A 23,870-nucleotide genomic window follows, 5' to 3' on the forward strand; every position below is an offset into this window, starting at 1 on the left:
GTAATCACGTTCAAAGTGTCAATCACAGGACTAATGTTTTAGATTCACGAGGGCTAGAAAAGATAAGATAACTATAATATTAGCTGAGAACAGAAATATATAGTTGGATGTTGCATTATTACTGTGTTACTACCCATCTGCAGGCTTGTTGAGAGAAACCAAAAGGTCCAGGTATTTCTTGGTGAATATTTTTAATGCAGAGGTTATTTAGAGAAGAAGGAACCAGAATTAAAAGACTCCTGTGAGACAGTGCCATCTAGTGCTTTGAGGAGTGCACTATAAACATCTTCAATTTCACGCAGCTTTTGACTAGTCCATGCATTAATACAAATAAAAACCAAACAAAAAAATAATACATGCAAACAACAACAACAAAATCTAACCTATTCTTTGAACTCTATTTGACCTCTTCCCTCACTTGTTTCAGGGAATTTCCACCTTCTGCTGATTTCATCATCACGTAAATTCCAGTATTAAACAACATCAGTTGTGAAATCAAAGTGTGACTGTAATCTGCACTGTTTTAACAGATTTAGTAAATGATTTAAAACTTCCTCCCAGTAACTCACAGCTGTCATAAAAACAAAGAAGGTAAAGCAACCCTACAGCAGAGTCAAACATGGCGAGTGTTACTGTGACATCCTGTTGGAAGAGTCTTCTGCTGGTGGCACTTATGGGTGAGAACATTTCATTTGTGTTCGCTGTTATTATTCTTTTAAATGCTGACTATGAACATGAATGACAATAGTAACAAAGTAACTGATACATGAGGCCCAAGAATAAAGGTCTCTGTGCTTTGATTCATGTTTTATTTTAGCAGATGTTTATCACATTTATCCCTACATAACATCTTCTGAGTGTAAAGATTTTGGATATTGATTTAAGAATACATGGAAGGAATTAACTGAGTAAGGATTGAAAAGTAGCTTTTTCTTTATATTATGTGATCCTGTTTTTGAGGTTGTTGTGCCCAAACTGTGCAACAGCCTTCCTCGGTCACTCAGGTCGGCTGACTACGTTAATTCATTTAAGTGACTGCTGAAAGACAGTTGCTTCTTTAACTTCTGTTTTCATGTAAATTATCATTATTATTTGTATGTTAGCAAAGTTTATATTTGACCATACATCTGTGGAAGCAGCAAAACTTTTTTTTCAAATGTGCTCTTAGAAAAAATGTTTGAATGCTGTCGTTCCTTCTATCACATACATGTAGGTTAAGAACTACACCTGACAGCTTTGAGTACCTGCTGATACTAATATAAGTCTTACATCATCTTTTTCTCACACTTAAGTTTGTCTGGACACACGTCTGAACTCCTGTTTAGTTAACTGATACTTATGCAGATAGATATCCATTATGGAGTAATGGATTATATATTATTTAATTCTCAGATTGAGTTATTGTACCAGTGTTGACACAGAGTGGCTTTTACTGGTATGTGTTACAGCCATCCTGACTGCTCTGTCCCTCAGGTATACCAGGTTTGGGGACCAAGGTGCAGATTTCTTGGACTGGCAGGGTGACAGCTGGTTCCCCCACTACTTTCACATGCTCATCTAATTGTTTTCCAAACTGCATCTACACCTGGTCCTTTAAGGCCAGCACAGTCAACGGGAGCACATTAACTTGGACACCAGATGGACTGGATGATACAGTGAAACTGCACTGCACTGTCTTCAATCCACAGACAGGAGTCTACACAAGTACTGACACCATTGTAGAAATTACAAGTGAGTACATCAAGTTAAATGTCACATTAAATAGTGGAAAGTAACAAAGGTACCTTTTATTCTGTACTTCTAAAATGTTTGCCTTGATGACAGGAACAAGGTGAGTGTATGAGTCACATTTAATTAGGACACACTACATGGACAAAACTACTTTGCTACCTACAGATTACACCTACCCTGTCATGAGGCCCTGGGCACGCAGTTTTTCAGCTGATGCTAATGCCAAAGGAGGTTTAAAACTCTGCAGTTATTGAGTCAGGAGGGAATATCTAAGAGGAAGGAAATTTCACATACTGATTTTTATCAATGGTGGCATGTTATTACATCTCATTCAAATTCAGTGATGTTTATAGAACAACACATTCTTTCACAAATATTTGTAAAGGCAGACTGCATGGCTAGGTGCTTGACTTTACACACCTGGGACAACTGAATGCAAAGATTAAGAGGTGTGGCTTAACACTACTGTCCATATTGTTATTCTCACTTTATGAATTAAAAACTTATTTTTTCTTTTTGTACAGATCAAATATCTGTACAAGTCAGTCCGCTGAACACTGTACCATCTCTCAACCAGTCATTAAATCTCATCTGCCATGATGCCAGATTTGGTGATCCACAAGGTCTATCAGACCTGGTCTGGTATAAAGATGGAGAAAAGGTGACCCTGCGTGAAAATATGTGGCTTCAGCAAAACAACCTCACACTTCACTTTGACTCCCTGCTGCCCTCTGATGCTGGTTTCTACCAGTGTCAAACATATCTGCCTACATCACAGACAACAGTTCTCAGCCTGGGCTATCTACTCAGCTGTAAGTACAAGGATACAGAGAGATTAAACCAGAATGAGAGAGGCTGTGTTTTGTCATAACTGCAACAAGCTTTCTAATCTTTTGCAGATGATCAGTGGAACGTCAGCATTAGCGGACCTGACACTGTGTTTCCTGGTCAGTTAAGTGAGTTCACCTGCCTGACTAGCTGCACCTTAAATGTGGAATGCACCGTCAGGTGGGAGTTCAGGGGAGGTTTCCCTGTTGGAACCTACTTTTCAGTTCATAAAAATGAGGTCAGGTGGACTCCTTCACTACCTGGGACTTTTCAAAATTTCACCTGCATTGCAGAGAATAAAGCTGCTGGACGTTCTGCTGAGGCCACCAAGATGGTAGAAGTTAAAGGTACGCACAACTCCTTAGCACTTGCTTGTTTCTATTCTTACTGCTAAATCAATTTCAATTACTTTCTTTTTCTCTCAACAGATATCCCAATCTCTGGATCGGAGGCGATGCAGCTTAGTGGACTTTTTGCAGGAATCTTCAGTCTGGGAATGTGGGTCCTCTTGGGTTGGGCTCTAGAAACAGTATACTTATATTCACTTTAAAGAGACAGTTCACCCCAGCATCAGCTTTATGCCCAAATAAACACATGACTACACCATGGATTATCATAGAATAGTTACTACAACTAAATGCAGCTGATATCTACAAAACTTTTCAACTCAGACGTACACTCCAGAGAAAAACAACTTAAATTTGATTTGGGGGTTTTAGTGTGAATATTTTCCACGCTATTTATTTCTGCAGCAGCGTATTCTTTTTATTATTATTTGTGCAAAAGAAACATATGTGATGTCAAATGTTAGAAAAGTAGAAGCAGTGGTTTTTCCTTATGAATTTTTGTAAAACATCTGAACTCGCATATGAAAAATAAATTATGTGCATCAAGTCACAGTTGGAGTTGATTCCTATTTAACAATTAAAGTTGACACATGATTTCCTTTATGCTCCTTTATAGTGTACGTTTTAATTACAAGCCATTTGTAATTAAAACGTACACTGTAATTAATTTAATTTAACCACAAGGTGTCACTAACAACACAGAAGCACTGGATTTCAAGGACAGTGGAACATAAAATGTAAAATATTTCTGTGAATGATATTGCAATAAGTACTCTGACTGTTTTGTTTTTTTCAAAAACAAACCTCAAGATTTATTAAAAATGCTTTCGCTGGGACGTAACTCCTTCAGTGAAAAATTACTTTTGTAAAGCCAGCTTGATAAACAAACTGTGTGACGTCAATCCTGCGCATGTGGTCAGTGATTCAACAATCTGTTTCATGTTCCTTTGAAAGTGAACAATTAATGCAGAGAAGACAACCACACTAAGCAAACTGAGAGAGACTGAGGTTTTTACCTTTGTTTTTCTCTTTTCTTCTTTTGTCATATCTCAGTTGCTTTGTCAGGCGTAAGAATAGGTGGGAAAATGAAACTAAAACATCTGCTTTCATTTTGTTGTAAAAGAAACCAACATTTGCATGTTAACCTCATTGTAGTTTCAGTTGAAATGCTGCAATCTCTGTAGTATATGTATATATATCCTGTGTTTAATTATAAACTAGAAAATGTAGGTTGGTGTTTTATGTTATGTCTGTTATGTACTTTCTCTTTTAAATTATTGAAACAAAAAGATATTCAAAAAAAAAGATTAATTCCAAAATGGACCAAAATGGAACTTTGTGGCCAAAATGCAAAACGCTATGTGTGGCAGAAAACTAACGCTGCACATCACTCTGAACACACCATCCCCACTGTCAAATATGGTGGTGGCAGCATCATGCTCTGGGGGTGCTTCTCTTCAGCAGGGACAGGGAAGCTGGTCAGAGTTGATGGGAAGATGGATGGAGCCAAATACAGGGCAATCTTGGAAGAAAACCTCTTGGAGTCTGCAAAAGACTTGAGACTGGGGCGGAGGTTCACCTTCCAGCAGGACAACGACCCTAAACATAAAGCCAGGGCAACAATGGAATGGTTCAAAACAAAACATATCCATGTGTTAGAATGGCCCAGTCAAAGTCCAGATCTATCTGTGGCAAGATCTGAAAACTGCTGTTCACAAATGCTGTCCATCTAATCTGACTGAGCTGGAGCTGTTTTGCAAAGAAGAACGGGCAAGGATTTCAGTCTGAAGATATGCAAAGCTGGTAGAGACAAACCCTAAAAGACTGCCAGCTGTAATTGCAGCCAAAGGTGGTTCTACAAAGTATTGACTCAGGGGGCTGAATAATTACGCACACTCCACTTTGCAGTTATTGATTTGTAAAAAAATGTTTGGAATCATGTATGATTTTCGTTCCACTTCTCACGTGTACACCACTTTGTGTTGGTCTTTCACGTGGAATTCCAATAAAATTGATTCATGTTTGTGGCTGTAATGTGACAAAATGTGGAAAAGTTCAAAAGGGCCGAATACTTTTGTCCCACAGGGAACGGTTCTGGCTCCATTTGTCTTCACCATCTACACTGCAGACTTCTCTCACAACTCCATCTTTTACGGTGTGGTCTGCTGAGGTGGCAAGATCTCTGCCGGGAACAGGAAGAGACTGAACAGGTTGATCCGCAGGGCCAGCTCTGTTCTAGGATGCCCTCTGGACCCAGTGGAGGTGGTGAGTGACAGGAGAATGGTGGCTAAGCTGTCATCCCTGTTGGACAACATCTCCCACCCCATGCAGGAGACTGTGACAGCACTGAGCAGCTCCTTCAGTGGGAGACTGCGGCACCCACGGTGTGGGACGGAGAGATTTCGCAGGTCTTTCTTCCCCACTGTTGTCAGACTCCACAACAAAGACTTTTGCAGATGATCAAACACACAAACCCACACATGTGCAATAACACCAAGTGCAATACTCTTTTCTGATGAAGTTGTATTTTTACTCAGTTGTATATAGCATTTGTATTCTATTTTTAACCTATTGTAGATATTATTTTATTTTATTCTATTGTATATAGTATTTTATTTTAATTTATTCTATATTCTGTACAGTTGTGTACAGTATATTATTCTTATTGTATTCCAGTGTTCAAATAAAGGTTATCTTATCTTATGTTATCCTAGGTTTCCTGCAAGACCCGAGGCATGACTGTAAACAAATATTGAATCTGACTAGGTGTGCCCTCCAAGGATCCATGATCTGCTCACACCTGCTCACATTGAAGTTTTTTTTTTTTTTTGAGATGAAGTCAGGCCTCCATCAAATGTTTCTGTTTCATTCCCTTCTTTCCCTTCAGGCTCCGTGTCAAGTAAGGAAGGATGACGCTACCTGTTTATGGGGAAAGTGATTTCTGATAATATGCGTGCTGTAATATAAACTCCTCATATGAGGGTATCAAGCAGAAGCTCTTCCTCTTCCTCATTAACATTTTATTACCATTTTCTACTTATTTATTGTTGTTTTTGTTGTTCTCATTCTATTTACATGGTCTGACATTTACTTTGTTTTTCAGATGTATCATACAATATACTTGTTTTAAAAAGTACAACAGAACTTTGTATATGATGAATTCAAAACATATTACACCAGATATATTAAAGTCACATGATGACAGCGATGTTAAAAATATTAATGCAGAAGTCTGACAGGTAGTTCATACTTTATTCAAACCAAATAGTGAAACATGATTAAGTACCTAGCTTAGCTTTTAATTCCATTACATTTGATTGATTAGCTAGCTAACTATTGGCTATTGGTTATGTCAAAAATTTGTAGATTAAACTACAAAGTATTGCATTCACTGGCTGAAATTAGACCCACCATTTCACCCTTAGCATTAAAATGGTGTACAAAAACCATTATCAAATGCAGGATGCAGCTATACTACATCATATTTGTTTGTAAAAAAACATAAGGTTTTTTATAAAACTCTGCCATGGCTCATCAAATGTTGTTTTTTTCTTTTCTAGGACTCTGACTAGTGATCAGCAATAGGGAACTAAAGAGTTAAGACTATAATTTCATGTCAACAGGGCCCCTCACACTTACCTTTAAAATCTACAAATGACCTATACATCAATCACATCTTCTGTTTGGCCAGTATACACAGCACAGGTTTGCTCAGATGCTGAACTTCGTCCCGTCATAGCTCAAACAATAGACCCGCTGTTTACTCAGTGCTATTGAGAGGGGCATAATGGTTTGCCTGTGCTTCACATCCAACGTGGGAAAGAGTATTTCTTAGTGTGTGAAAACAATTGGTTGTCTGAAATAATACAGTTTTCTAAAAATTGTATCACCTTTCTGAGAAGTTTGACAAGCATGAAACCCAGATGATCTATAACACCTGCAGATAAGAAGCAAGTGGAAGCAAGCAGGAAAGTTCCTCATCCTTACTTGGCTTGGCCAGGTTGCGTTTTTTACAAATCACAGTAGGAGGGCGTCTGTCAACATCCTCATTGGAGCGCTCACCCTTAGATCCATCACATCTGTCCCACAACTTAGGGTCAACACTACCCTTACAGTTTTAGGTGAGAACAGATAAATAAGAGCTGATGTTCAAGGTTGGGAGAACCATTTTTGTAGAATTTCAACTTGTTTATTAATAATGGTTTGAAGTTGGTAGTTTCTCACCAAACATTATAACTGAAACACAAGCATTTAAGGTAAATGTGAAAGCATAAAGTTTCAGGGAAAGGTTGGGAAAAAATATAAGAGCTTTTCCTAAAGTGTTTTTTTATTTGTACTTTTTAGTATTAGCATAATTTTAAAAAAAAAAGTTTATCATTTATTCTGAAACATTTCAGCAAGTCACTCTGACACTTGAATCCTTCACCCTGGCTTTCATGCATTATATTTATTACTGACTTTTTATTTTGGGAATGCTGAAGTATGCTTTGAATAAACTGTGATCAGTGTTGAGTAAATACTATGAGATGAAATGCATGTGGGTTTTACAAAAAATGAAATCATCTTTTGTGGAAGTCCAGTTTCTGATAATGTTACGTAAGGAAAAAAAAAAGAAAAGTTATCTAACCTTAAATGAGTTTAAATGACGCAGCAAATTGTGTAATGTAAGGCAGAACAAAGATAAATCCCATGAGCAAATAAAGGCACCATAATGAATGACATATTCAAAAAGCCAAAGCAAACTTAAAAGAAACTGTGAACACTGGCTATAAATTCTTACAGTTCTGTAAGGTGACCAAAAACATTTCGACACACTGAGGGTAAGCGGGATGGAAAAACTTTAAAAATATGCTGATGAATTGTTTGCACTAAACACTTTACTGGAACAGGTTTCTGCTGTAATGAAAAATGATCCCAAAATAATATTGGAAAAGGTTTAATGGAATTCAGGAGGCCCCTGTCTCGTGGTATTTGGACTAACAACCAGCAAAGAGAAAAACAGCCTGTTCCTTACCGTATGTCTACGTGCTTTTGCTGTTTGTTGTTTTTGGTGTGCTGTTCGTCACGTTGCAGTGTCATCTAGTTTCTGCCTGTGTCTGTCCAAAGTAAGTAAGTATGTTAGTATGCTTCTTTTATCCCAATTGTCATTTCCAGTGTTGAGGAAGTTATATTGAAAAAATAATTAATTATAGTTACTAGTTATTTCTTCAAAAAAGTAACTGAGTTAGTAACTGAGTTACAAGATTCTAAAAGTAAGTAATTACTTGAAAAGTACCTATTGCTTTACTTTAAAAAATGTTTAACTCTCTGGGGTCCAGGGTATAATTGGCCATTTTTAACCACATTTTACCTTTAAAAACTGTTTACTTTGCCTTGTTTGGTATCATCCTTTTCAGCACAACCTCACGTGTCTGAATTTACAGTTATGTTTTCATTTTGACATACTGTATTAACACAATTGATATGCGGTAAGCCGAACACAGCTTCAACCGTCTGTTTGTTGACAAATAGTAACGGACCGCATTTTCTTGTTAGCAACTGTAACAGCGTTGTAACGATACTCGTTACTGAAAAAAATAACGCCGTTGCTTGTAACGCATTCCCATCACTGGTCATTTCCATACAACAAGGTTAATGATACGAATCTGCTCAGACCGCACCTTTTATTTGAATTTACATGTTGTTTGCATCTGGTTATTTGCAGGTGCTCTGGCTTCGTCCCTCAGTCCAAAGATGCCTATTTGGTTAATTGGTAATTTTAAGCATGGGAGGGTGTGGTTGTCTGCGTTGTTATGTTAGCTCTGTCATGACCCAGGGTGTAACCCACCTCTAAGTGAGCTGGGATAGGCACCAGCCAGAACATGGATGAATAAAGCAGAGAACTTCAGCTTGTCACATTGTTTCTGGCTTTTTGTTGTAGTTTAAATGTTCAGATAAGGCAATTTGAGAAACAATGTAGGGTATTTAGACCAAAATATTTTGATACTTATGGCAGGGATTATATATAATATTTTTTATTAATTATTTTAAGGTAATTAAAGCACAAAAACAAATAATCAAATAATAAAAGAAATATGGCTAAATTCCCATTTGTGCGTAAAGTTTTTGCTTTGTCTGTACTGTATACTGTCCTAAAACGTCATGGCTAATGATGGTATTAGTTTAGGAAACAATGATGGTGTAAAGCACAGTCATCGTTTAGTTATATCAGTTATATATTCAGATATATTCAGATATTTATAAGTACTGTTTGTAAGTACTGATGTATTTTATCATATTTAATAATTAAAATTGATATAATAAAGTGGTCTAAGAATAACTAGAATTAATATTCATTACAATTAATACACTTTAACTGTATGCTTACTGCAAAACCTCATTGTCATGAAGTACATTTGTAAACATTTATTTTCGTCTGTTTGGCTACCACAGAATGAATTATACATGTGCTGATCAGTGTGAACCTAAGAGTCTGGATGAATTCCGCAGCTCATCAATCATCAAGTGCTCAATTTTATTCTCCTTCCAATCTCTTTCTTTTGGATGAACAGCAGCTTTGAGGTTACTTCCAATTACAGAGCTCAGCTCACTGATGAAAACGCTCTCTGTGATCAGTGTGACCTGCTGTGACCATGTAGTAAACTTTACCATCAGCTGTGAGTTGGGCAATAGCATATTCACTACTACTGCAGTTTTATATACTAATATAATCATTGAGCTTCAATACACAGTTCTTATTTTTCTGTATGTCTCTCGTCTGCCTGATTGTCATTGCTTTTCTGAGATGGACGAGATAACATAGCGCTCAAAATGAACGGACCGAACATTTTTCCTTTTTAGCTGGATCCAATCTGTCTGCGGTCTGTTCTGCATTCTCCAATCATCCAGCTCAGTTTTAGTGGGTTCAAAGCTGTTACATGTCAGCAAAGACCAAAGTGGTCCATATTGCTGTCTGGCCTTCAACAATCACGCCAACATAAGAAACGACATCACCGCAAATGTGCTCATAGCAAGTGCATTTGTTACTATTACAACAGCAACATCAGTACTTCTTGGTTTTGTTCCAAACTAACTTTGTTTTGTTTTTTCTCAACACAAGCTGTGTTCACTGTGGAGCACTGCCTCCCTTTGCTTTTCACAGATGATAGCACGTTCACTGTGATGGACCGAGCAGCGAAGGAAACTTAGGCACAGGTTAAAGTAAAAAAAAAAAAAAAGAGGTCAAAATAACAGAACTCTACTCAAAGTTAACAAACAATACTGATAACTCAAACAAACTGACCTAACTTAACGAGACAAAGGGGAAACTTAACAATGCCTGATCACCCACAAAAACACAAAAAGGGGTAAAACACACAAAACCTAACTGAAACTAACACAATGAACTCCAATTCCCCCCCATGGTCCTAAATTATGAAATGAGTTCATTTGCAGCTTTCCATCAAGGCTTGTTCTGCCCCTTTTCCACCTGTTGGCTCCTCAATCAAGGGACGGGAGCAGCTGCAACTAAAGTAACTCAGAAAACAAAGATTAAATCATACGTAATAGTGTAAACTAAAATGTGCACACTTATTTTAGAATACTGTGTTATGTGGATATGTGAACTAATTCTAAACCAAATCCAGTTATTCATTGTCCTGTAAATTAATTCCTATTTGAAGAAAGACAAATGTGAATGTGATGTTATGTATAAGCCTCTACACTAATATGGTGGCTATTACCACTGTGTGGCTGTAAGTGCAGCCATCACCATTATCTACTAGAAATACTGTCATACCTAAATTAGGATGTGACCTCAGCTAGTGAATGCAACACCCTTGTTTTTTACGTGTAGCGTGATCATATCTTTGTTTGCCATTTCCTTGCTCTATCAACCCTATTATTGGTTTATTTTCACTTAAAATCGATTTAATGTTTATAGCCTTTAACACCACATGTTATTAGGTGCTCCAAAAAAAGAAAAGCAGATATCGTGTATATTGAACATATAAAATTGAGCTAATTGTGAGAGGTATTTGTGAAACTTATTTATTTATTTATTTTTATTCTAGTCTTGTGGGGGAAAGAAAATTGTAATTTTGTTTACAGATGAATAGTGCATTTATCCCGTGTCTCTTTGGTTACTGTAAACAAAGTAGGAGAAGGAGACGATCCAGTATAGTGGGACAGAGAGTCCATTGTCCTCTACAAATTCTTTAAGTTTTGATATTCTGGGTGCAACTCATAACCAAATAATCCAATAAGAAGGCATTTACAGATATAGATTTGGATGGATCATCATAGCTGAATCTACAAATGCCTAACCCCAAATTTGTTTTTATTTTGTCCAATTCAGTGGTTTCCATCTCTATTGTGGGAGGAAGTGACTCATCTTTTTTATGAGAATACTAAAATGACGTTCAGAGACCAAGATTCCACAGATTTGGTTTGCATTCTAGGTACAGAGTCACGTGTTAAAATTATAAACGCTCTCCACATGTTTCCTTGGTTTGAAAAAGTTGCAGAACAACAGTATACAGTAAATGGACACTCATAGGTGTGCACCTGTAAAGCATCAATATAAAAGGGTAAAACAAGGTGTGGTCATGACTTTGAGGTGGTATGATGATGGTGAAGGCAGGGGAAGGCATTTGCATCAAGAACACAGAGAGCTGCAGTGTTACAGAGTAAATATTAGCTGATTTGAAGGCAGGTAGCAGAGAATATCACAGGATTTTATTCAGCAAAGCCAGATTCAAGTTTAGGGAAAGGATACCAAGGAGCTTAATGGAGTCTCCAGTGGTGTTCATCCTATTCTTGGCTGCAGTAACCTTCACAGGTAAAACTGAATGATAAGTGAAGTTCAATGAGAGCTTTATTGACTATTACAATAACTACAGGGTCAGAGAATTAGACAATTTATAGATCCTAATATCAATTAAAATTCTTTAAATATACTACTTTGACATATATCAGTACTTTTGTAACTACTTCTGTCCCAGTGTGTGGATGACAACTACGCGGCGACTGAATATTTTACTTGCTTTCTCTTTCTAGATCTGACACGCAGTCAGACATTATATGCCTCTGAGAACCCCGTCGCAGTGGGAAACAATGTTACCCTTAGCAGCAATTACACTGTCAGCTCAGGCGGATGGCTATTCAACACCCGCCAAATTGTGATAACACTAAATGGGGTTGTTGTTATTTCCAAAACTTGGCGTGACAGAGTATCTTTTAACCAAAGTACTTCATCACTGACCATACACTCAGTAAAATTGGAAGACTCTGGAAACTACGCACTACAGGACGTAATCAATGAAATTTCTTCTCAGTTAACACTTTCAGTTGAAGGTAAGTGCCCTCTCATTTTTCTTGTTTAGTCACCAGCACAGATTTCAAGAAGATTTCACTTCCTACATTATACTTCTTGCACGATTTCTGTATTATTATTATTATTATTATTAATAATAATAATAATAATTAACTTTGTTATGATTTATGAAAAGAGGCATTGTCAGGGTCTCTTGGTTCCATTATGTTAAGGAGAAAAACAACTCACACTATCACATTGTAGACATATCTATCTGGAAAAAAAGGGAAAACAATTACACTATAAATTTAAATAACACTATCAAAAATATGTTGATCTTGTTTTTCAACAATTGTTACAACAAAGGTTTTACATCAAACTGATAAAAGTCAGGGTAAATACCAACTCAGAACACGACATCACACCAAGTCATTGTTTAACAAAAATTTTAAGAGGTAAATGCAAATTAAAGTATATCCTTGATGAACCAAAGAATTGGACTGACAAATCAACAGACCAATACTGTCACCCAAGGAGCCCATTTTGTATAAGACTGTTTTGTTTTTATTTGTTTTTATCTTGAACCTGACTTTATTTCAACATATGGGTCACATTTTCATATATATTTGGTGGAGGACACATTTGCTTAAATAAAACATGACAAATGCCTTGTTGTTTTATTCTCCGCAGAGTCTGTTTCAAATGTGACCGTTCAGACAAGCACAACCAACCTGGTGGAGTTCAATGACACAGCAGTACTTATGTGCAGTGTGTCCAAAGGTACATCCCTGTCTTATCAGTGGTTCAATGGGAGCTCAATGATCATGACCAATGAAAAAGTTCAACTCAGCAGTGGAAACACCATTCTCACTATCATGAATGTGACCCGCTATGATCAAGGACTATACAAGTGTAATGTGTCTAATAATGTCAGCAATGACATCAGCGCCCCTGTGACTCTGACTATCAGCTGTGAGTTCTAACCAAAAGACACCAATACATGCATACAATCTATAAAACAATCTGCTGTCCCAACAATAACCTCTAAAACAATTTATGCCCTGTTTGTCACCAGACGGCCCAAGTAACACGAAGATGACAGTCATGCCCTTTATGAATATATACAAAGGCGGATCTAATATCACACTGTCATGCTCAGCTGTCTCCAGTCCTCCAGCAATGTTCCAGTGGATGGTTAATGGAGTGTACCTAAACAAAATTGAACCAAAGCTTGAACTAGAGAAAGTTAACGAGAACATGTCAGGAAAGTACACATGCCTAATTCACAATAATGTCACGTTCAGATACAGCAGCCAAACAGCAACGATCCTGATTGTGGGTAAGTTTGGTTTAGTATCTGTTTAAAAATGTATTTTGTTTTATTTTTTACTTTGCTGCTTAGATCTGCTGAGCTGGTAGACCATTAAGACCAAAAAGAAAGAGTTGTGGTTTGTGCCTTTTCCTTTGTACAGTGCAGAGGAATTATCTAGTTGAACATGCCATATTTTTTCAGGTCAAATATTTGAGTGAATTTAAATTACTTACTAAACTCCAACAGATCCTGTGACAGCAGTCGTGGTGAATCTTACCAAACCAGCAATATTTGGTGAGACATTCTCTTTGAGCTGTGAAGTGACGGGACCTGTTGACATCATTCATTGGTGGAAAAATCATCAACTTATTTCTGCTGACAATAAAACAACGTTTGGCACGGGCAACAGGACACTGACTATTAGTTCAACCCAGCATTCAGATGGTGGACATTATCAGTGTGAGGCTTTTAATTCTGTAAGCAACCAAGCCAGCGACCGCTTCACAGTCACAGTTTACTGTAAGTATTTGTATCATTATTAACATAACGATGATCACTGTGATGTCAGTTCTGTATTATCTGAATGTTTGTTGTCACATAAGCATTTTTCAGTGAAAGTAATTTGTGGTGTTCTTTATGTGTTTAGATGGACCAGAGAAAGCAAATGTTATGGGACCAAATTTGGCAAAGGCAGGAGACTACGTCACATTCACCTGCAATGCAATATCTAATCCTCCCAGCATCTATGAATGGTACTTTGAAAATGTTCTGGTCTCCAACAAGTCAGAGTATGTCACACCGTCTCTGACAACCAGCATGAGTGGAAAGTACCTCTGTGTGGCCTTCAACAGCATCAGTAGCAAAAACAGCACTGCCGACATAATGCTTACTGTTATCGGTAAGACTTACGTGACCATTTTTTTTGGTGTACACAAAATAACTTTTCATTCATAAAAAGGAGACAGGTGCCTCGGGGGAGAACTAAAGAGCTATTTTGTGATTTGCTTTGTTTGCAGAGCCGCTGCAAAACATAATAGTAGAAGCACCAATGATGCCTGCCAAAGAAGGTTACTCCTATAATTTAACATGCAACACAAATGTACCTGCTGATTACATTTACTGGATGAAGAATGGGGAGCCACTGGATGAAAACAACAGAATAGTTTTCTACAATGATAACAAAACACTTCACATCAGAATGGTGGCGCGCTATGATAATGCCAATTATGAGTGTATGGCTATTAATGCCGTTTCAAATAACACGAGCACTCCTTACATGCTCTTTGTCAACTGTGAGTATAATATTTAGAGATTTTATGCAGTTGAGTGTCATGTTTAAATGAACAATTTTTAAGTTTTACATTTATAGTTGTTTAGATATTCATCTATCTCCTTTTCTGTTACAGATGGACCAGAAACACCTTCTGTTTATGGGCCAGCTTTTGCTGAAACAGGACATCAAGCTGTCTTCAGCTGTTCTGCCGAGTCAGTGCCTCCCAGTACGTTCTGCTGGTGGTTCAATGGATCCATCGTGGCCAATACATCAGACTACACAACTGATGTGTTGTCTTTAGGCATGAGCGGAGAGTACAAATGCATGGCCATTAATAATGTGACAGGAAAGAAAAGCACAAACTCCACGACACTCACCGTGATTGGTATGAAAACTTTAGGATTCAGAGGAATTAGATGAAACATTTTTAACATATGACTCTGGCTGCTATTGTGTTCAAAGAATAAAGAACACTAAAGACATCTTACCCTCTCAACTCTCATGTTCTGTGTCTACAGAGGCCATAACGTCAGTGATGATCGAAAGCACGACAATTCCAATCAACACTAAGAACTTTACTCTCACCTGTAATGTTATTGGGCCCTATGACACGATCTACTGGATGAAAGATAACGTGACGCTCAACATGGACCCCTCTAATGACTCACATATCTCCTATAACATTGAAAACAACATGCTGAACTTCATCCCAGTAACAACGTACAATGAAGGGATATATCAGTGTGTTGCTACCAATAAGGCTGGCCAGCGAAAAAGCCTCCAGTACAGACTACTGGTGAATTGTGAGCATGACAGAAAGCAATGAATGTTTTTTCTATTTTTTTTGAAAACTAGTTCTATTTAATTTTGTACTCATTTTCAAATGCTAGACACAAATAGTTTTAATATCTACATCCCTGAGAAAATGTTTGCTGTAAGGAAGATCCAAATGAAGAGTCATGATATGTTTTTAGCAGTATTTAGACATTTTGGGGATTTAAATACTTAACAAAACAGCCAACATGTTTTTGGGTTGATGTAAAAAGTGCATTTAATTTATTTTCCTTCTTAGAAAGAGGAATGGCAGCTAAATAGAGAAATTAAGTGTTATGTGGTTTGCTTTGTTTGCAGATCCAATCCAAAATGTAAAACTAAATGCACCAGTGACCTTTGTCAAAGAAGGTTACGCCTATAATTTAACATGCAATGTAACTGGACCTGCTGACTACATTTACTGGATGAAGAATGGGCAGAGACTGCATGAAGACAACAGGACTTTTTTCCACAAGGATAACGAGACAGTTGAGATTAATCCAGTAAAGCGATATGACACTGGAAACTACTACTGTTTGGCTATTAATGCTGCTGGAAACATGCCCAGCGCTATTTACATGCTCGTTGTCATCTGTGAGTTTGATATTTTAAAGATTTACGCAACTGAGTGATATGATTTTATACTTTCAAGATATTTGTTGCAAGTCAATTATCTGGAGTTCAGATAATTTCAGTTATGTGAAATACCAAAAGTTCAGGCACAGAAAAATTAATTACAAATACATAAAACATATCAATATCGTATGAAACTTTACAGAAGGCAGTAAATAAAAGACAATGCACAGATGTTAAATTATACTTGCATATCTACAGTATGTGCATGTGTGTTGTGTGTTTGTCTCATTTCTTCATGCTTTGCGGGTTTTGGAAAAAAAAGAAAGTGTTCCATAGCGTGCCAGTGTGTGATTTATCAATGTTATGTCTATAACCAGAGGGCATCAGGGACAATAGGCTGTTGTGTGGCTGCCGTGGGCCATTTAAAACTCACCGAGATGCGCTAAAGGATGGTGTTGCCTTTGCTAGTGCGGTTAACATACCAGTTTTGGAGTATTTGAGGGCTCATACTAAAGGTTAAATGTGGGCACTGCTGGACCTTTTTAACAACAGCTTTGATGTAAGTTACCTTTGTCATGTCTTTCTGACCAAATGACTGTTGTGTTTGTTTTGTTTGCAGATCAAATAGAAAATGTGGAAGTAAAAGCACCAATGATGCCGGCCATAGAAGGTTATTCATATAACTTAACATGCAATGTAACTGGACCTGCTGAATACATTTACTGGATGAAGAATGGGGAGATACTGCATGATGAAAACAGAACTGTTTTCTACATGGAAAATAAGACGCTCCACCTCAGTATGGTGGAGCGCTATGATAATGGAAACTACTGCTGTATGGCTATTAATGCTTTTGGAAACAAGGCCAGCCCTGCTTATAACCTCATTGTCAATTGTGAGTATATTAGAATGTATAGAATGTATGCTACTAAATGGTTCAATGTCAATGATGCATCACCTTAAATTAGGTAAATCCATTGTATTTCGGTTCTTCAGTTGGGGTGGCTGTAGCTCAGGTGGCAGAGCCACTAATCAGCCACTAATCAGAAGGTCGGTGGTTCGATCCCAGGCTGCCTCCTGGCTGCATGCCAAATATCCTTGGGCAAGATACTAACCCCATGTTTGCCTACTGGTGGTGGTCAGAGGGCCCGGTGGCGCCAGTGTCCGGCAGCCTCGCCTCTGTCAGTGCACCCCAGGGTGGCTGTGGCTACAATGTAGCTTGCCATTGCCAGTGTTTGAATGGGTGAATGACTGAATGTAGTGTAAAGCGCTTTGGGGTCCTTGGGGACTGAGTAAAGCGCTATACAAATGCAGGCCATTTACCATTCCAAAACATGGATTCTACAAAAAGGGTCATAATGTTCATAATGTGCAGACTTGCTTCTCATATGCCTAACTACGATTGCCCGATTGATCACTTTTACAAAAAGTGCACCTCAATTTGTATTAGCTTCACATTAATTATAGATTAGTAATTTACTTAATGCAGCAATTTTACAAAGTCAGCTTTCATTGAGAAAGCACTGGTGTTACATGCTATGGTGTGGATAGCAATCACACTACATGCTGAACCGTACCCACACAGCTGTGAAAAACATAATGACTATCAAAGAGTATTTTAGTGTTGCAACTACAATGTCTCTTAAGACACAGGAGTCAACACAATAAATATACAATGAACTGCACAGCTGACCAGAACCTATCCAAATTTGGATAATACTTTACCCAGCTCAAAAGACAAATTTGCATGCAATATAGTCAGGTAGGCTACTCTTTTGCATTAAAGGTAGGACTATGAAATTGCTTCATAATGTTAAATTGCTCGGTGGTAGCTCATACTAACTCAAAGCGTTATCTTTGCCTTATAATACTTATTACTTACTAAATTACTTACTTATTACTTACTTACTAAGTATTATACTTACTTATAATACTCCAGTGTTGCTTTGTGCTCAAAAGTTTAGACAATAAATTTCCTCAGGAGGGGCACAGATATTCAAAACGTCTGTGAGAACATTCATCAGGGACAGGTGTGTCAGTCTCTTTTTGCATCATGCTGATCCATCACCACATTTCTAACCGCAAGTTGAAGAATGATACTTGCACAAGTCCAACATGGGCACAATTTAAAGAACTTTGTAGTTAACAAAAAAAGTTAACACTCTAGATTCTTACTGTTAGAGTCACCTATCCTCTTTTGCTGTTACAGATGGTCCAGAAAAGCCCATTATTTATGGGCCAGCTTTTGCTGAAACAGGACGTCAAGCCGTCTTCAGCTGTTCTGCCATGTCAGAGCCACTCAGCCAATTCTGCTGGTGGTTCAATGGATCAATTGTGTCCAACACGTCAGTGTATGCAACTAGCCTCTTGTCTTTCAACATGAGTGGAGAATACACATGTATGGCCATTAATAATGTGACAGGAAAGAACAGCACAAACTCCACTACGCTCACAGTTGTTGGTATGAACACTTTAAGATTTTTGGGAAATTTGTTGCACATGTGGCTCTGAAACTGATCAAATACAAATTCTAATTGTGTTCTTAAAGTCTAAATATTTCATGGGGATGTACTCCAGTCAAGATGTCATGCTCTTTTGTGTTTAACACCTTGTAATTTGTGTCTACAGAGGCCATAGAGTCAGTGATGATCAAAAACAAGACAATTCCAATCGACACTAAGAACTTTACTCTCACCTGTGAGGTTATTGGGCCCTATGACACAATCTACTGGATGAAAGACAACATGAAGCTTAACACTAATCCCTCTAATAACTCATATGCGTCCTATAATACTGAAAACAACATGCTGCATTTCACCCCAGTGACACTGGACAGTGAAGGGACATATCAGTGTGTTGCTACCAATAAGGCTGGTGATCATGTGAGCCCCCAGCACAGACTGTTGGTGAACTGTGAGTGTTTGTTGAGAACTAGTTCTGAGTAATCTGCCAAATATTCTTTTGAATTGTGTGCCAAGAAAACACTATTCATAATTTTGCAGTACATTATTCAAACTAAATCTTTCTTTTCCAGATGGCCCAGTCAGACTGACCATTTCCCGTGCAAGTATGTTCATGCACGTGTCCCTGATATGCCAGGCTGATTCTCGACCAGCGTGTGACTTCTCCTGGTTCTTCAACAATCTGTCAACACCTCTACAGAACACATCTACTATTGTATTCCCTGCAACCAGCCAGAATTTTGGGAATTACATATGCAAGGCATGGAACCCCGTGACTGATATCACAATGTACCAAAATCTTACCGTCACAGGTGAATAAACCACACATCTTATTCTCTACTCCTTTTTTCTTTAACAAGTTCTTTAGTGTTGTTGAGCAAGGGGTATTTTCCTATAACCTATGACCTCATAGAAAAGTACGGAAGCGTAGAGCTGCCACCCAGGCAAAAGAAAAAATAGAAGTATGTCACGTTATAACGTGATATACTTCTATTTTTCTTTTGCCTGGGTGGCAGCTCTACGCTTCCGTAGAAAATAGAGGTGAAATGTACAAAGATTTTGAGACGTTAATGCCAAAAAGACGTCTTTGTAGTGTGGAGCATTTAAAGAAACTATGATGATCACACCCATCTTTTAAAATTGGCCACAGGCAGTGCTATAAATTTGCAAATATGCTGTAAGCGTTTTTCTTTTTCAGTCCTAACCTCAAACGTGTCTCTTTGCTTGTCATATTTTCCACCCCCAGCTCACGCCCTGCCATCCACTTCCCATACCAAGGCAGCCTGATGATGATGGTTCTGTTTGCCTTTTCTGCGCCTGTGTTGTTCAACTGAGTTCTCCACACTCTTAAGTCTTCTGAGAATGAAAGGCTTCTTTCTCACTCCCTGTTTTTTGACAACAATCTTCCTGCACAATGATTAAGAAAACATAGCGCAGTCCATAATCCTAATGTTAGACATACACATTATTTAATTAGTGGCAAGCCTACTTTTTTATGTTCAATATTATATCTATTAACAGTAAAATGTAGTTTCGCTAAGTTTTTAATACTGTCATTGTAATCACTCCCTGGAGCTAGTGTCAGTGAGTACACTTGAATAGTTTCATAAAAGGAAAGCAGGAAAGTGTACTCCTTACAAATTATAATCACTGTGAGCATTTAACCATGTTATAATATATATACGTAGATGGTTTATTATACCGTGATTCACCTTATTTGATTGATTGATTACTTTTTTTAAAAAAATGAATAAAAAAAAGACAACATAATATATTTTTTGGAGATTTTTATTAAGTGGGATATTTAAAATATAATGGTCCCATTCAGAAAGTTATAGTGAGTTCAAATTCCAGTGATAAGTTTTCTTTACACTGCATTTGTAAAAAATATCATGTGTATGCATAGAAAATATGATTGGCAATGAGTCTTACAAAAGCATGCATGTGTAAGAATAGAGGGCTTCTTTATATTGCTCATATGGGCACGGAGGGGTTGAAGGATTTATTAATCCTTTGGCATATCTTCATGTTCTTGAACTTTTCCTTCTTGCAGTGTTTTTTTCCCTTGTGGTTTGAATGAATCCAGAAAGATAAAGCAATTGGACACAAAAAAGAAAATTAACGAAAAAATGAAATGAAAAAAAAATGCGTAACTTCTATCTGTAATCACTCTTCAAAGCCATGATAATAAAGAGAATACAATAATTGATTTTATCACTGATTTTTCTCATCATTTTATTCCTTCCCTATTCCAAAAATCTTAGAAGTTATAGGCAACTTACACTTTCCAATGTATACAGCAGTATTCAAGCAGTGGCAGGCTTTGTTCATCACACCCATTTCCTTCCCTGAGTGACATATAATAAAAGAAGAATGGGTTAGAAATACTGTATTTTTCTAAGAGAGAGGATGTACTTACATAAAAGCGATACATGTAAAAATTTATACATTCTTTGGTAAAATTCTCATGTCACCTTTACAGGTGCAAGGTCTTTTGTCCTGTCTTTGGATTACTGGACGTGCAGTTGTAAGTAGTTCTCCAACAGCAGATCCTGTAGCACAGTTTATTGTAGAAATAACTTTAAAAGATTTATAATAACAATTTTAATAAAGTAAGTATTTAGATACAAACCTGTAACTATCATTAAGGAGCTGGTCTTGTCGAAATGTGTTTAGAAAATAATCTCACATACCGTCAGTGAATGCGCTGACAACCAGGCTCTGTTTCTTTGTCTCATGAACACCTTTAACAAATGAAAAAGAAAATAATAGAGAAGGAGACTTCAGAATAGGGTGCACAGGATACAAAAAGATTTTTACAAAGTATAATACTATACCTTGGATGCAATCAGTTAATATTACCAGCCCAAGAGCCAGCGGCAAAAGCACCCTGGGTCCCATGTTGGAGAAAAGGCAATTCAGTGAACTCGGGGAAAGAAATCCTGCTTGTGCACTGACTTCAGTCCCAGAGAAGAAATGATAGGGTTGGTGTTCCGGCTCTTTATAAAGGATGATGGTGATGAAATCATGGCTGAAGCACATTAATCAACTGGCTGAAAAAACAATTTTACGATATGTGGCAGTGACTGACAGAATGATGTACACTTGCCAACAGATAGTGGTTTTGAGTAATGGCTTTTTGCTTTTAGAGAGATTCACAGGGTTACTGAGATGCGGTAAAAGAGCATTTGAATGTCAGATGTGCCCATTTGATAGCCTCTAGTTAAACTTTCCTGATGGGAACCTGTTACGCCCCCAGTCTAGGCGGGTAGGGACGCACATAAGGTTGGAGGAGAGACAGAAAGACAGACAGAAAACAGCCCACACATGGCCACAGCCGTAACAGAACCTAATACATCAATAATCTTTTATATGCATTTTATCTTTTTGCTGCCTTTCACTAATTTGATAAAAATTGGGATCACATTCTGTCTTCAGGATATATCTGCTACTCTTGTTAAAAAACTGGCTGGCGGTTATCACTTCTGTCAGCATGACTGCAACTGATACATCACTGTCAATATTAAATCATGTTTGCTAATGTCAAGAAGAGCTGTAAGTGCTCTGCTTTTGTTTCATGTGTGATGACAGTTGGAGAAAGGATCAGATTCGTGGTAAAACTCACAAATGGGTGGTATGGACAAAGTTAGACTTGTTCGCCTTCCTCAAGTTTCTGAAACGTGCCTCCGCTCACAAAATATGCGTGAGACAGGAGCAAAACCAGTCAAGCAAAAGTAATAAATCTCTTTTACACATCTAACATCTATATGTACTCTTGATGAACCCAAGGCCTAAACATGTGGCTCTGCATCAGTGGTACTCAACACACAGATCCAATCTTGTTTTGATATTTAATGCATATCTTTCATCACTTACACAGTTGGCCATCCAATTGTTCATGTAATGTAGCACAGTCGTCACACAAGAGGCCCAGAAGCAGGTTAGTGTGAAGTAAAGCCTTTAAATATTTGAAGGAGCCATTACAAAAGACTTATCTCAATTCACAGACATCTAGATATATCACAACAGCTTCTCGACCTACTCAAACACATCTATCCTTGCAACAAACAGTCTCTCATATGAAATACTCTGTTGCTGTTATGGATAAAGGAAAAGATACAAGGGCATTAATGAGATAACATGATATGCTGAAAAGCAAGTAAACTGTAACGGTCAATTGTTTGCAAGTGCAGACAAAAAAAAAACAAAAAAAAAAAACAACCCAAAACACTTTGGTCCTTCAAATGAACAGGTACAAAAGAAACCAAACACATCAGACATCGCAATAAAGCTATTGCCAAATAAAGGTAACCTGAAGAACAGTGAAATTGAGATGATTTACAAGGATCTTCTAAGAAGGGCAGTTGTTCTATCTTGTATACAGGCATGTTTTGGCTTAAACCTGATATATCCTGCATCCTTTTCCAACAAGCTCCTGTTCCTAAAGTTCAAGAAAGTGCAACCTGTTTTGTGTGTGAAGGATTCATGAGCTATAGCCAAAGGGATAAGATCTGCAGCACAGCAAGCCTTTAACAAGGTGCTGCATTCAGCGGTTTGACCTACAGAATGTCTTCCTAGAATATAAAGCTGCTGCCTACTTTTGAAATTTATGCATGACCACTGAACATCTGGACTGATGTGTGCTCTAACAGCCATCTCTTCACGTATCGTTAAAGGGTGCTTTATGGTCAGCGCATTAGTCGTGTCATTTGCAAACAGTGATATCACCACAGCAGTCACCATTAATACTGGTGCTTAGGGCTCAGTTACCCGCTACAGCATTTTCTAAAACAAACTGTCATCACTGAGATAAAACCTCCACATCAGCCCTCTTTAAGAGTAGAAGAAGCTCAAACCAGAAGCTGAGTTTTAAGAAGTCTTTTTGTCAAGCTGTTGCAGCATCTCCCTCTGTATAATTTGGGAATTACCGGCCATGGTGCCAATGCCACCCACACACAGGTAAAAAAAACTTGAGGTGTGCGACCGGCTAAAATGACACAAAACTTGCACCGGTGGATATGACATCACTTTTAGTGAGCGGTGCCAATCATGAGGGCGATAATGGACAGTATAATTAGCTCATTATTATTCTCTTAAACCAGAGGGTCCCTGGATGACAAACAAAATTGTCCAATTGTATTGATTCTTTGTGTCAGAGAAGCTAATGGAACAGGTGCAATATTGGGAATGGAAGTAGGGATTTGTCAATTCATATAAACAAAAACCGTATGGTCAC

The 23,870-nt window shown here is 37.7% G+C and overlaps 2 protein-coding genes across 2 annotated transcripts; both read left to right on the forward strand.

The window, feature by feature from the left end:
• The first annotated feature begins 565 nt into the window (after nt 1-565).
• On the forward strand, nt 566-4,264 carry LOC120716970. Its single transcript, XM_040004726.1, has 5 exons — nt 566-677; nt 1,474-1,731; nt 2,256-2,543; nt 2,631-2,906; nt 2,988-4,264. The coding sequence occupies exons 1-5, from the start codon at nt 620-622 to the stop codon at nt 3,107-3,109; spliced, it is 1,002 nt and encodes a 333-aa protein (XP_039860660.1). The 5' UTR covers nt 566-619; the 3' UTR covers nt 3,110-4,264.
• A 7,224-nt stretch (nt 4,265-11,488) lies between these two features.
• LOC120716968 (hemicentin-1-like) lies at nt 11,489-19,461 on the forward strand. Its single transcript, XM_040004724.1, has 14 exons — nt 11,489-11,724; nt 11,943-12,239; nt 12,889-13,170; nt 13,274-13,537; nt 13,757-14,029; nt 14,157-14,408; nt 14,527-14,802; nt 14,917-15,168; nt 15,302-15,586; nt 15,915-16,190; nt 16,792-17,067; nt 18,382-18,633; nt 18,801-19,085; nt 19,207-19,461. Exons 1-14 carry the CDS (start codon nt 11,673-11,675, stop codon nt 19,452-19,454), a joined length of 3,570 nt encoding a protein of 1,189 aa, XP_039860658.1. The 5' UTR covers nt 11,489-11,672; the 3' UTR covers nt 19,455-19,461.
• Nucleotides 19,462-23,870: the final 4,409 nt, after the last annotated feature.

This window comes from Simochromis diagramma, unplaced genomic scaffold (genome assembly GCF_900408965.1).
Source record: "Simochromis diagramma unplaced genomic scaffold, fSimDia1.1 OVJJ01000487.1, whole genome shotgun sequence".
Classification (NCBI taxonomy): Eukaryota; Metazoa; Chordata; class Actinopteri; order Cichliformes; family Cichlidae; genus Simochromis; species Simochromis diagramma.

Excerpts from the sequence above, each read along its gene's own strand:
- LOC120716970 (XM_040004726.1), top strand. The coding sequence starts at position 620 with ATGGCGAGTGTTACTGTGACATCCTGTTGGAAGAGTCTTCTGCTGGTG. Across the intron at positions 1,732-2,255 it reads CACCATTGTAGAAATTACAA|ATCAAATATCTGTACAAGTC; the intron begins GTGAGTACATCA and ends CTTTTTGTACAG. Across the intron at positions 2,907-2,987 it reads CAAGATGGTAGAAGTTAAAG|ATATCCCAATCTCTGGATCG; the intron begins GTACGCACAACT and ends TTCTCTCAACAG.
- LOC120716968 (XM_040004724.1), top strand. The coding sequence starts at position 11,673 with ATGGAGTCTCCAGTGGTGTTCATCCTATTCTTGGCTGCAGTAACCTTC. Across the intron at positions 15,169-15,301 it reads CACGACACTCACCGTGATTG|AGGCCATAACGTCAGTGATG; the intron begins GTATGAAAACTT and ends CTGTGTCTACAG. Across the intron at positions 19,086-19,206 it reads GCACAGACTGTTGGTGAACT|ATGGCCCAGTCAGACTGACC; the intron begins GTGAGTGTTTGT and ends TTTCTTTTCCAG.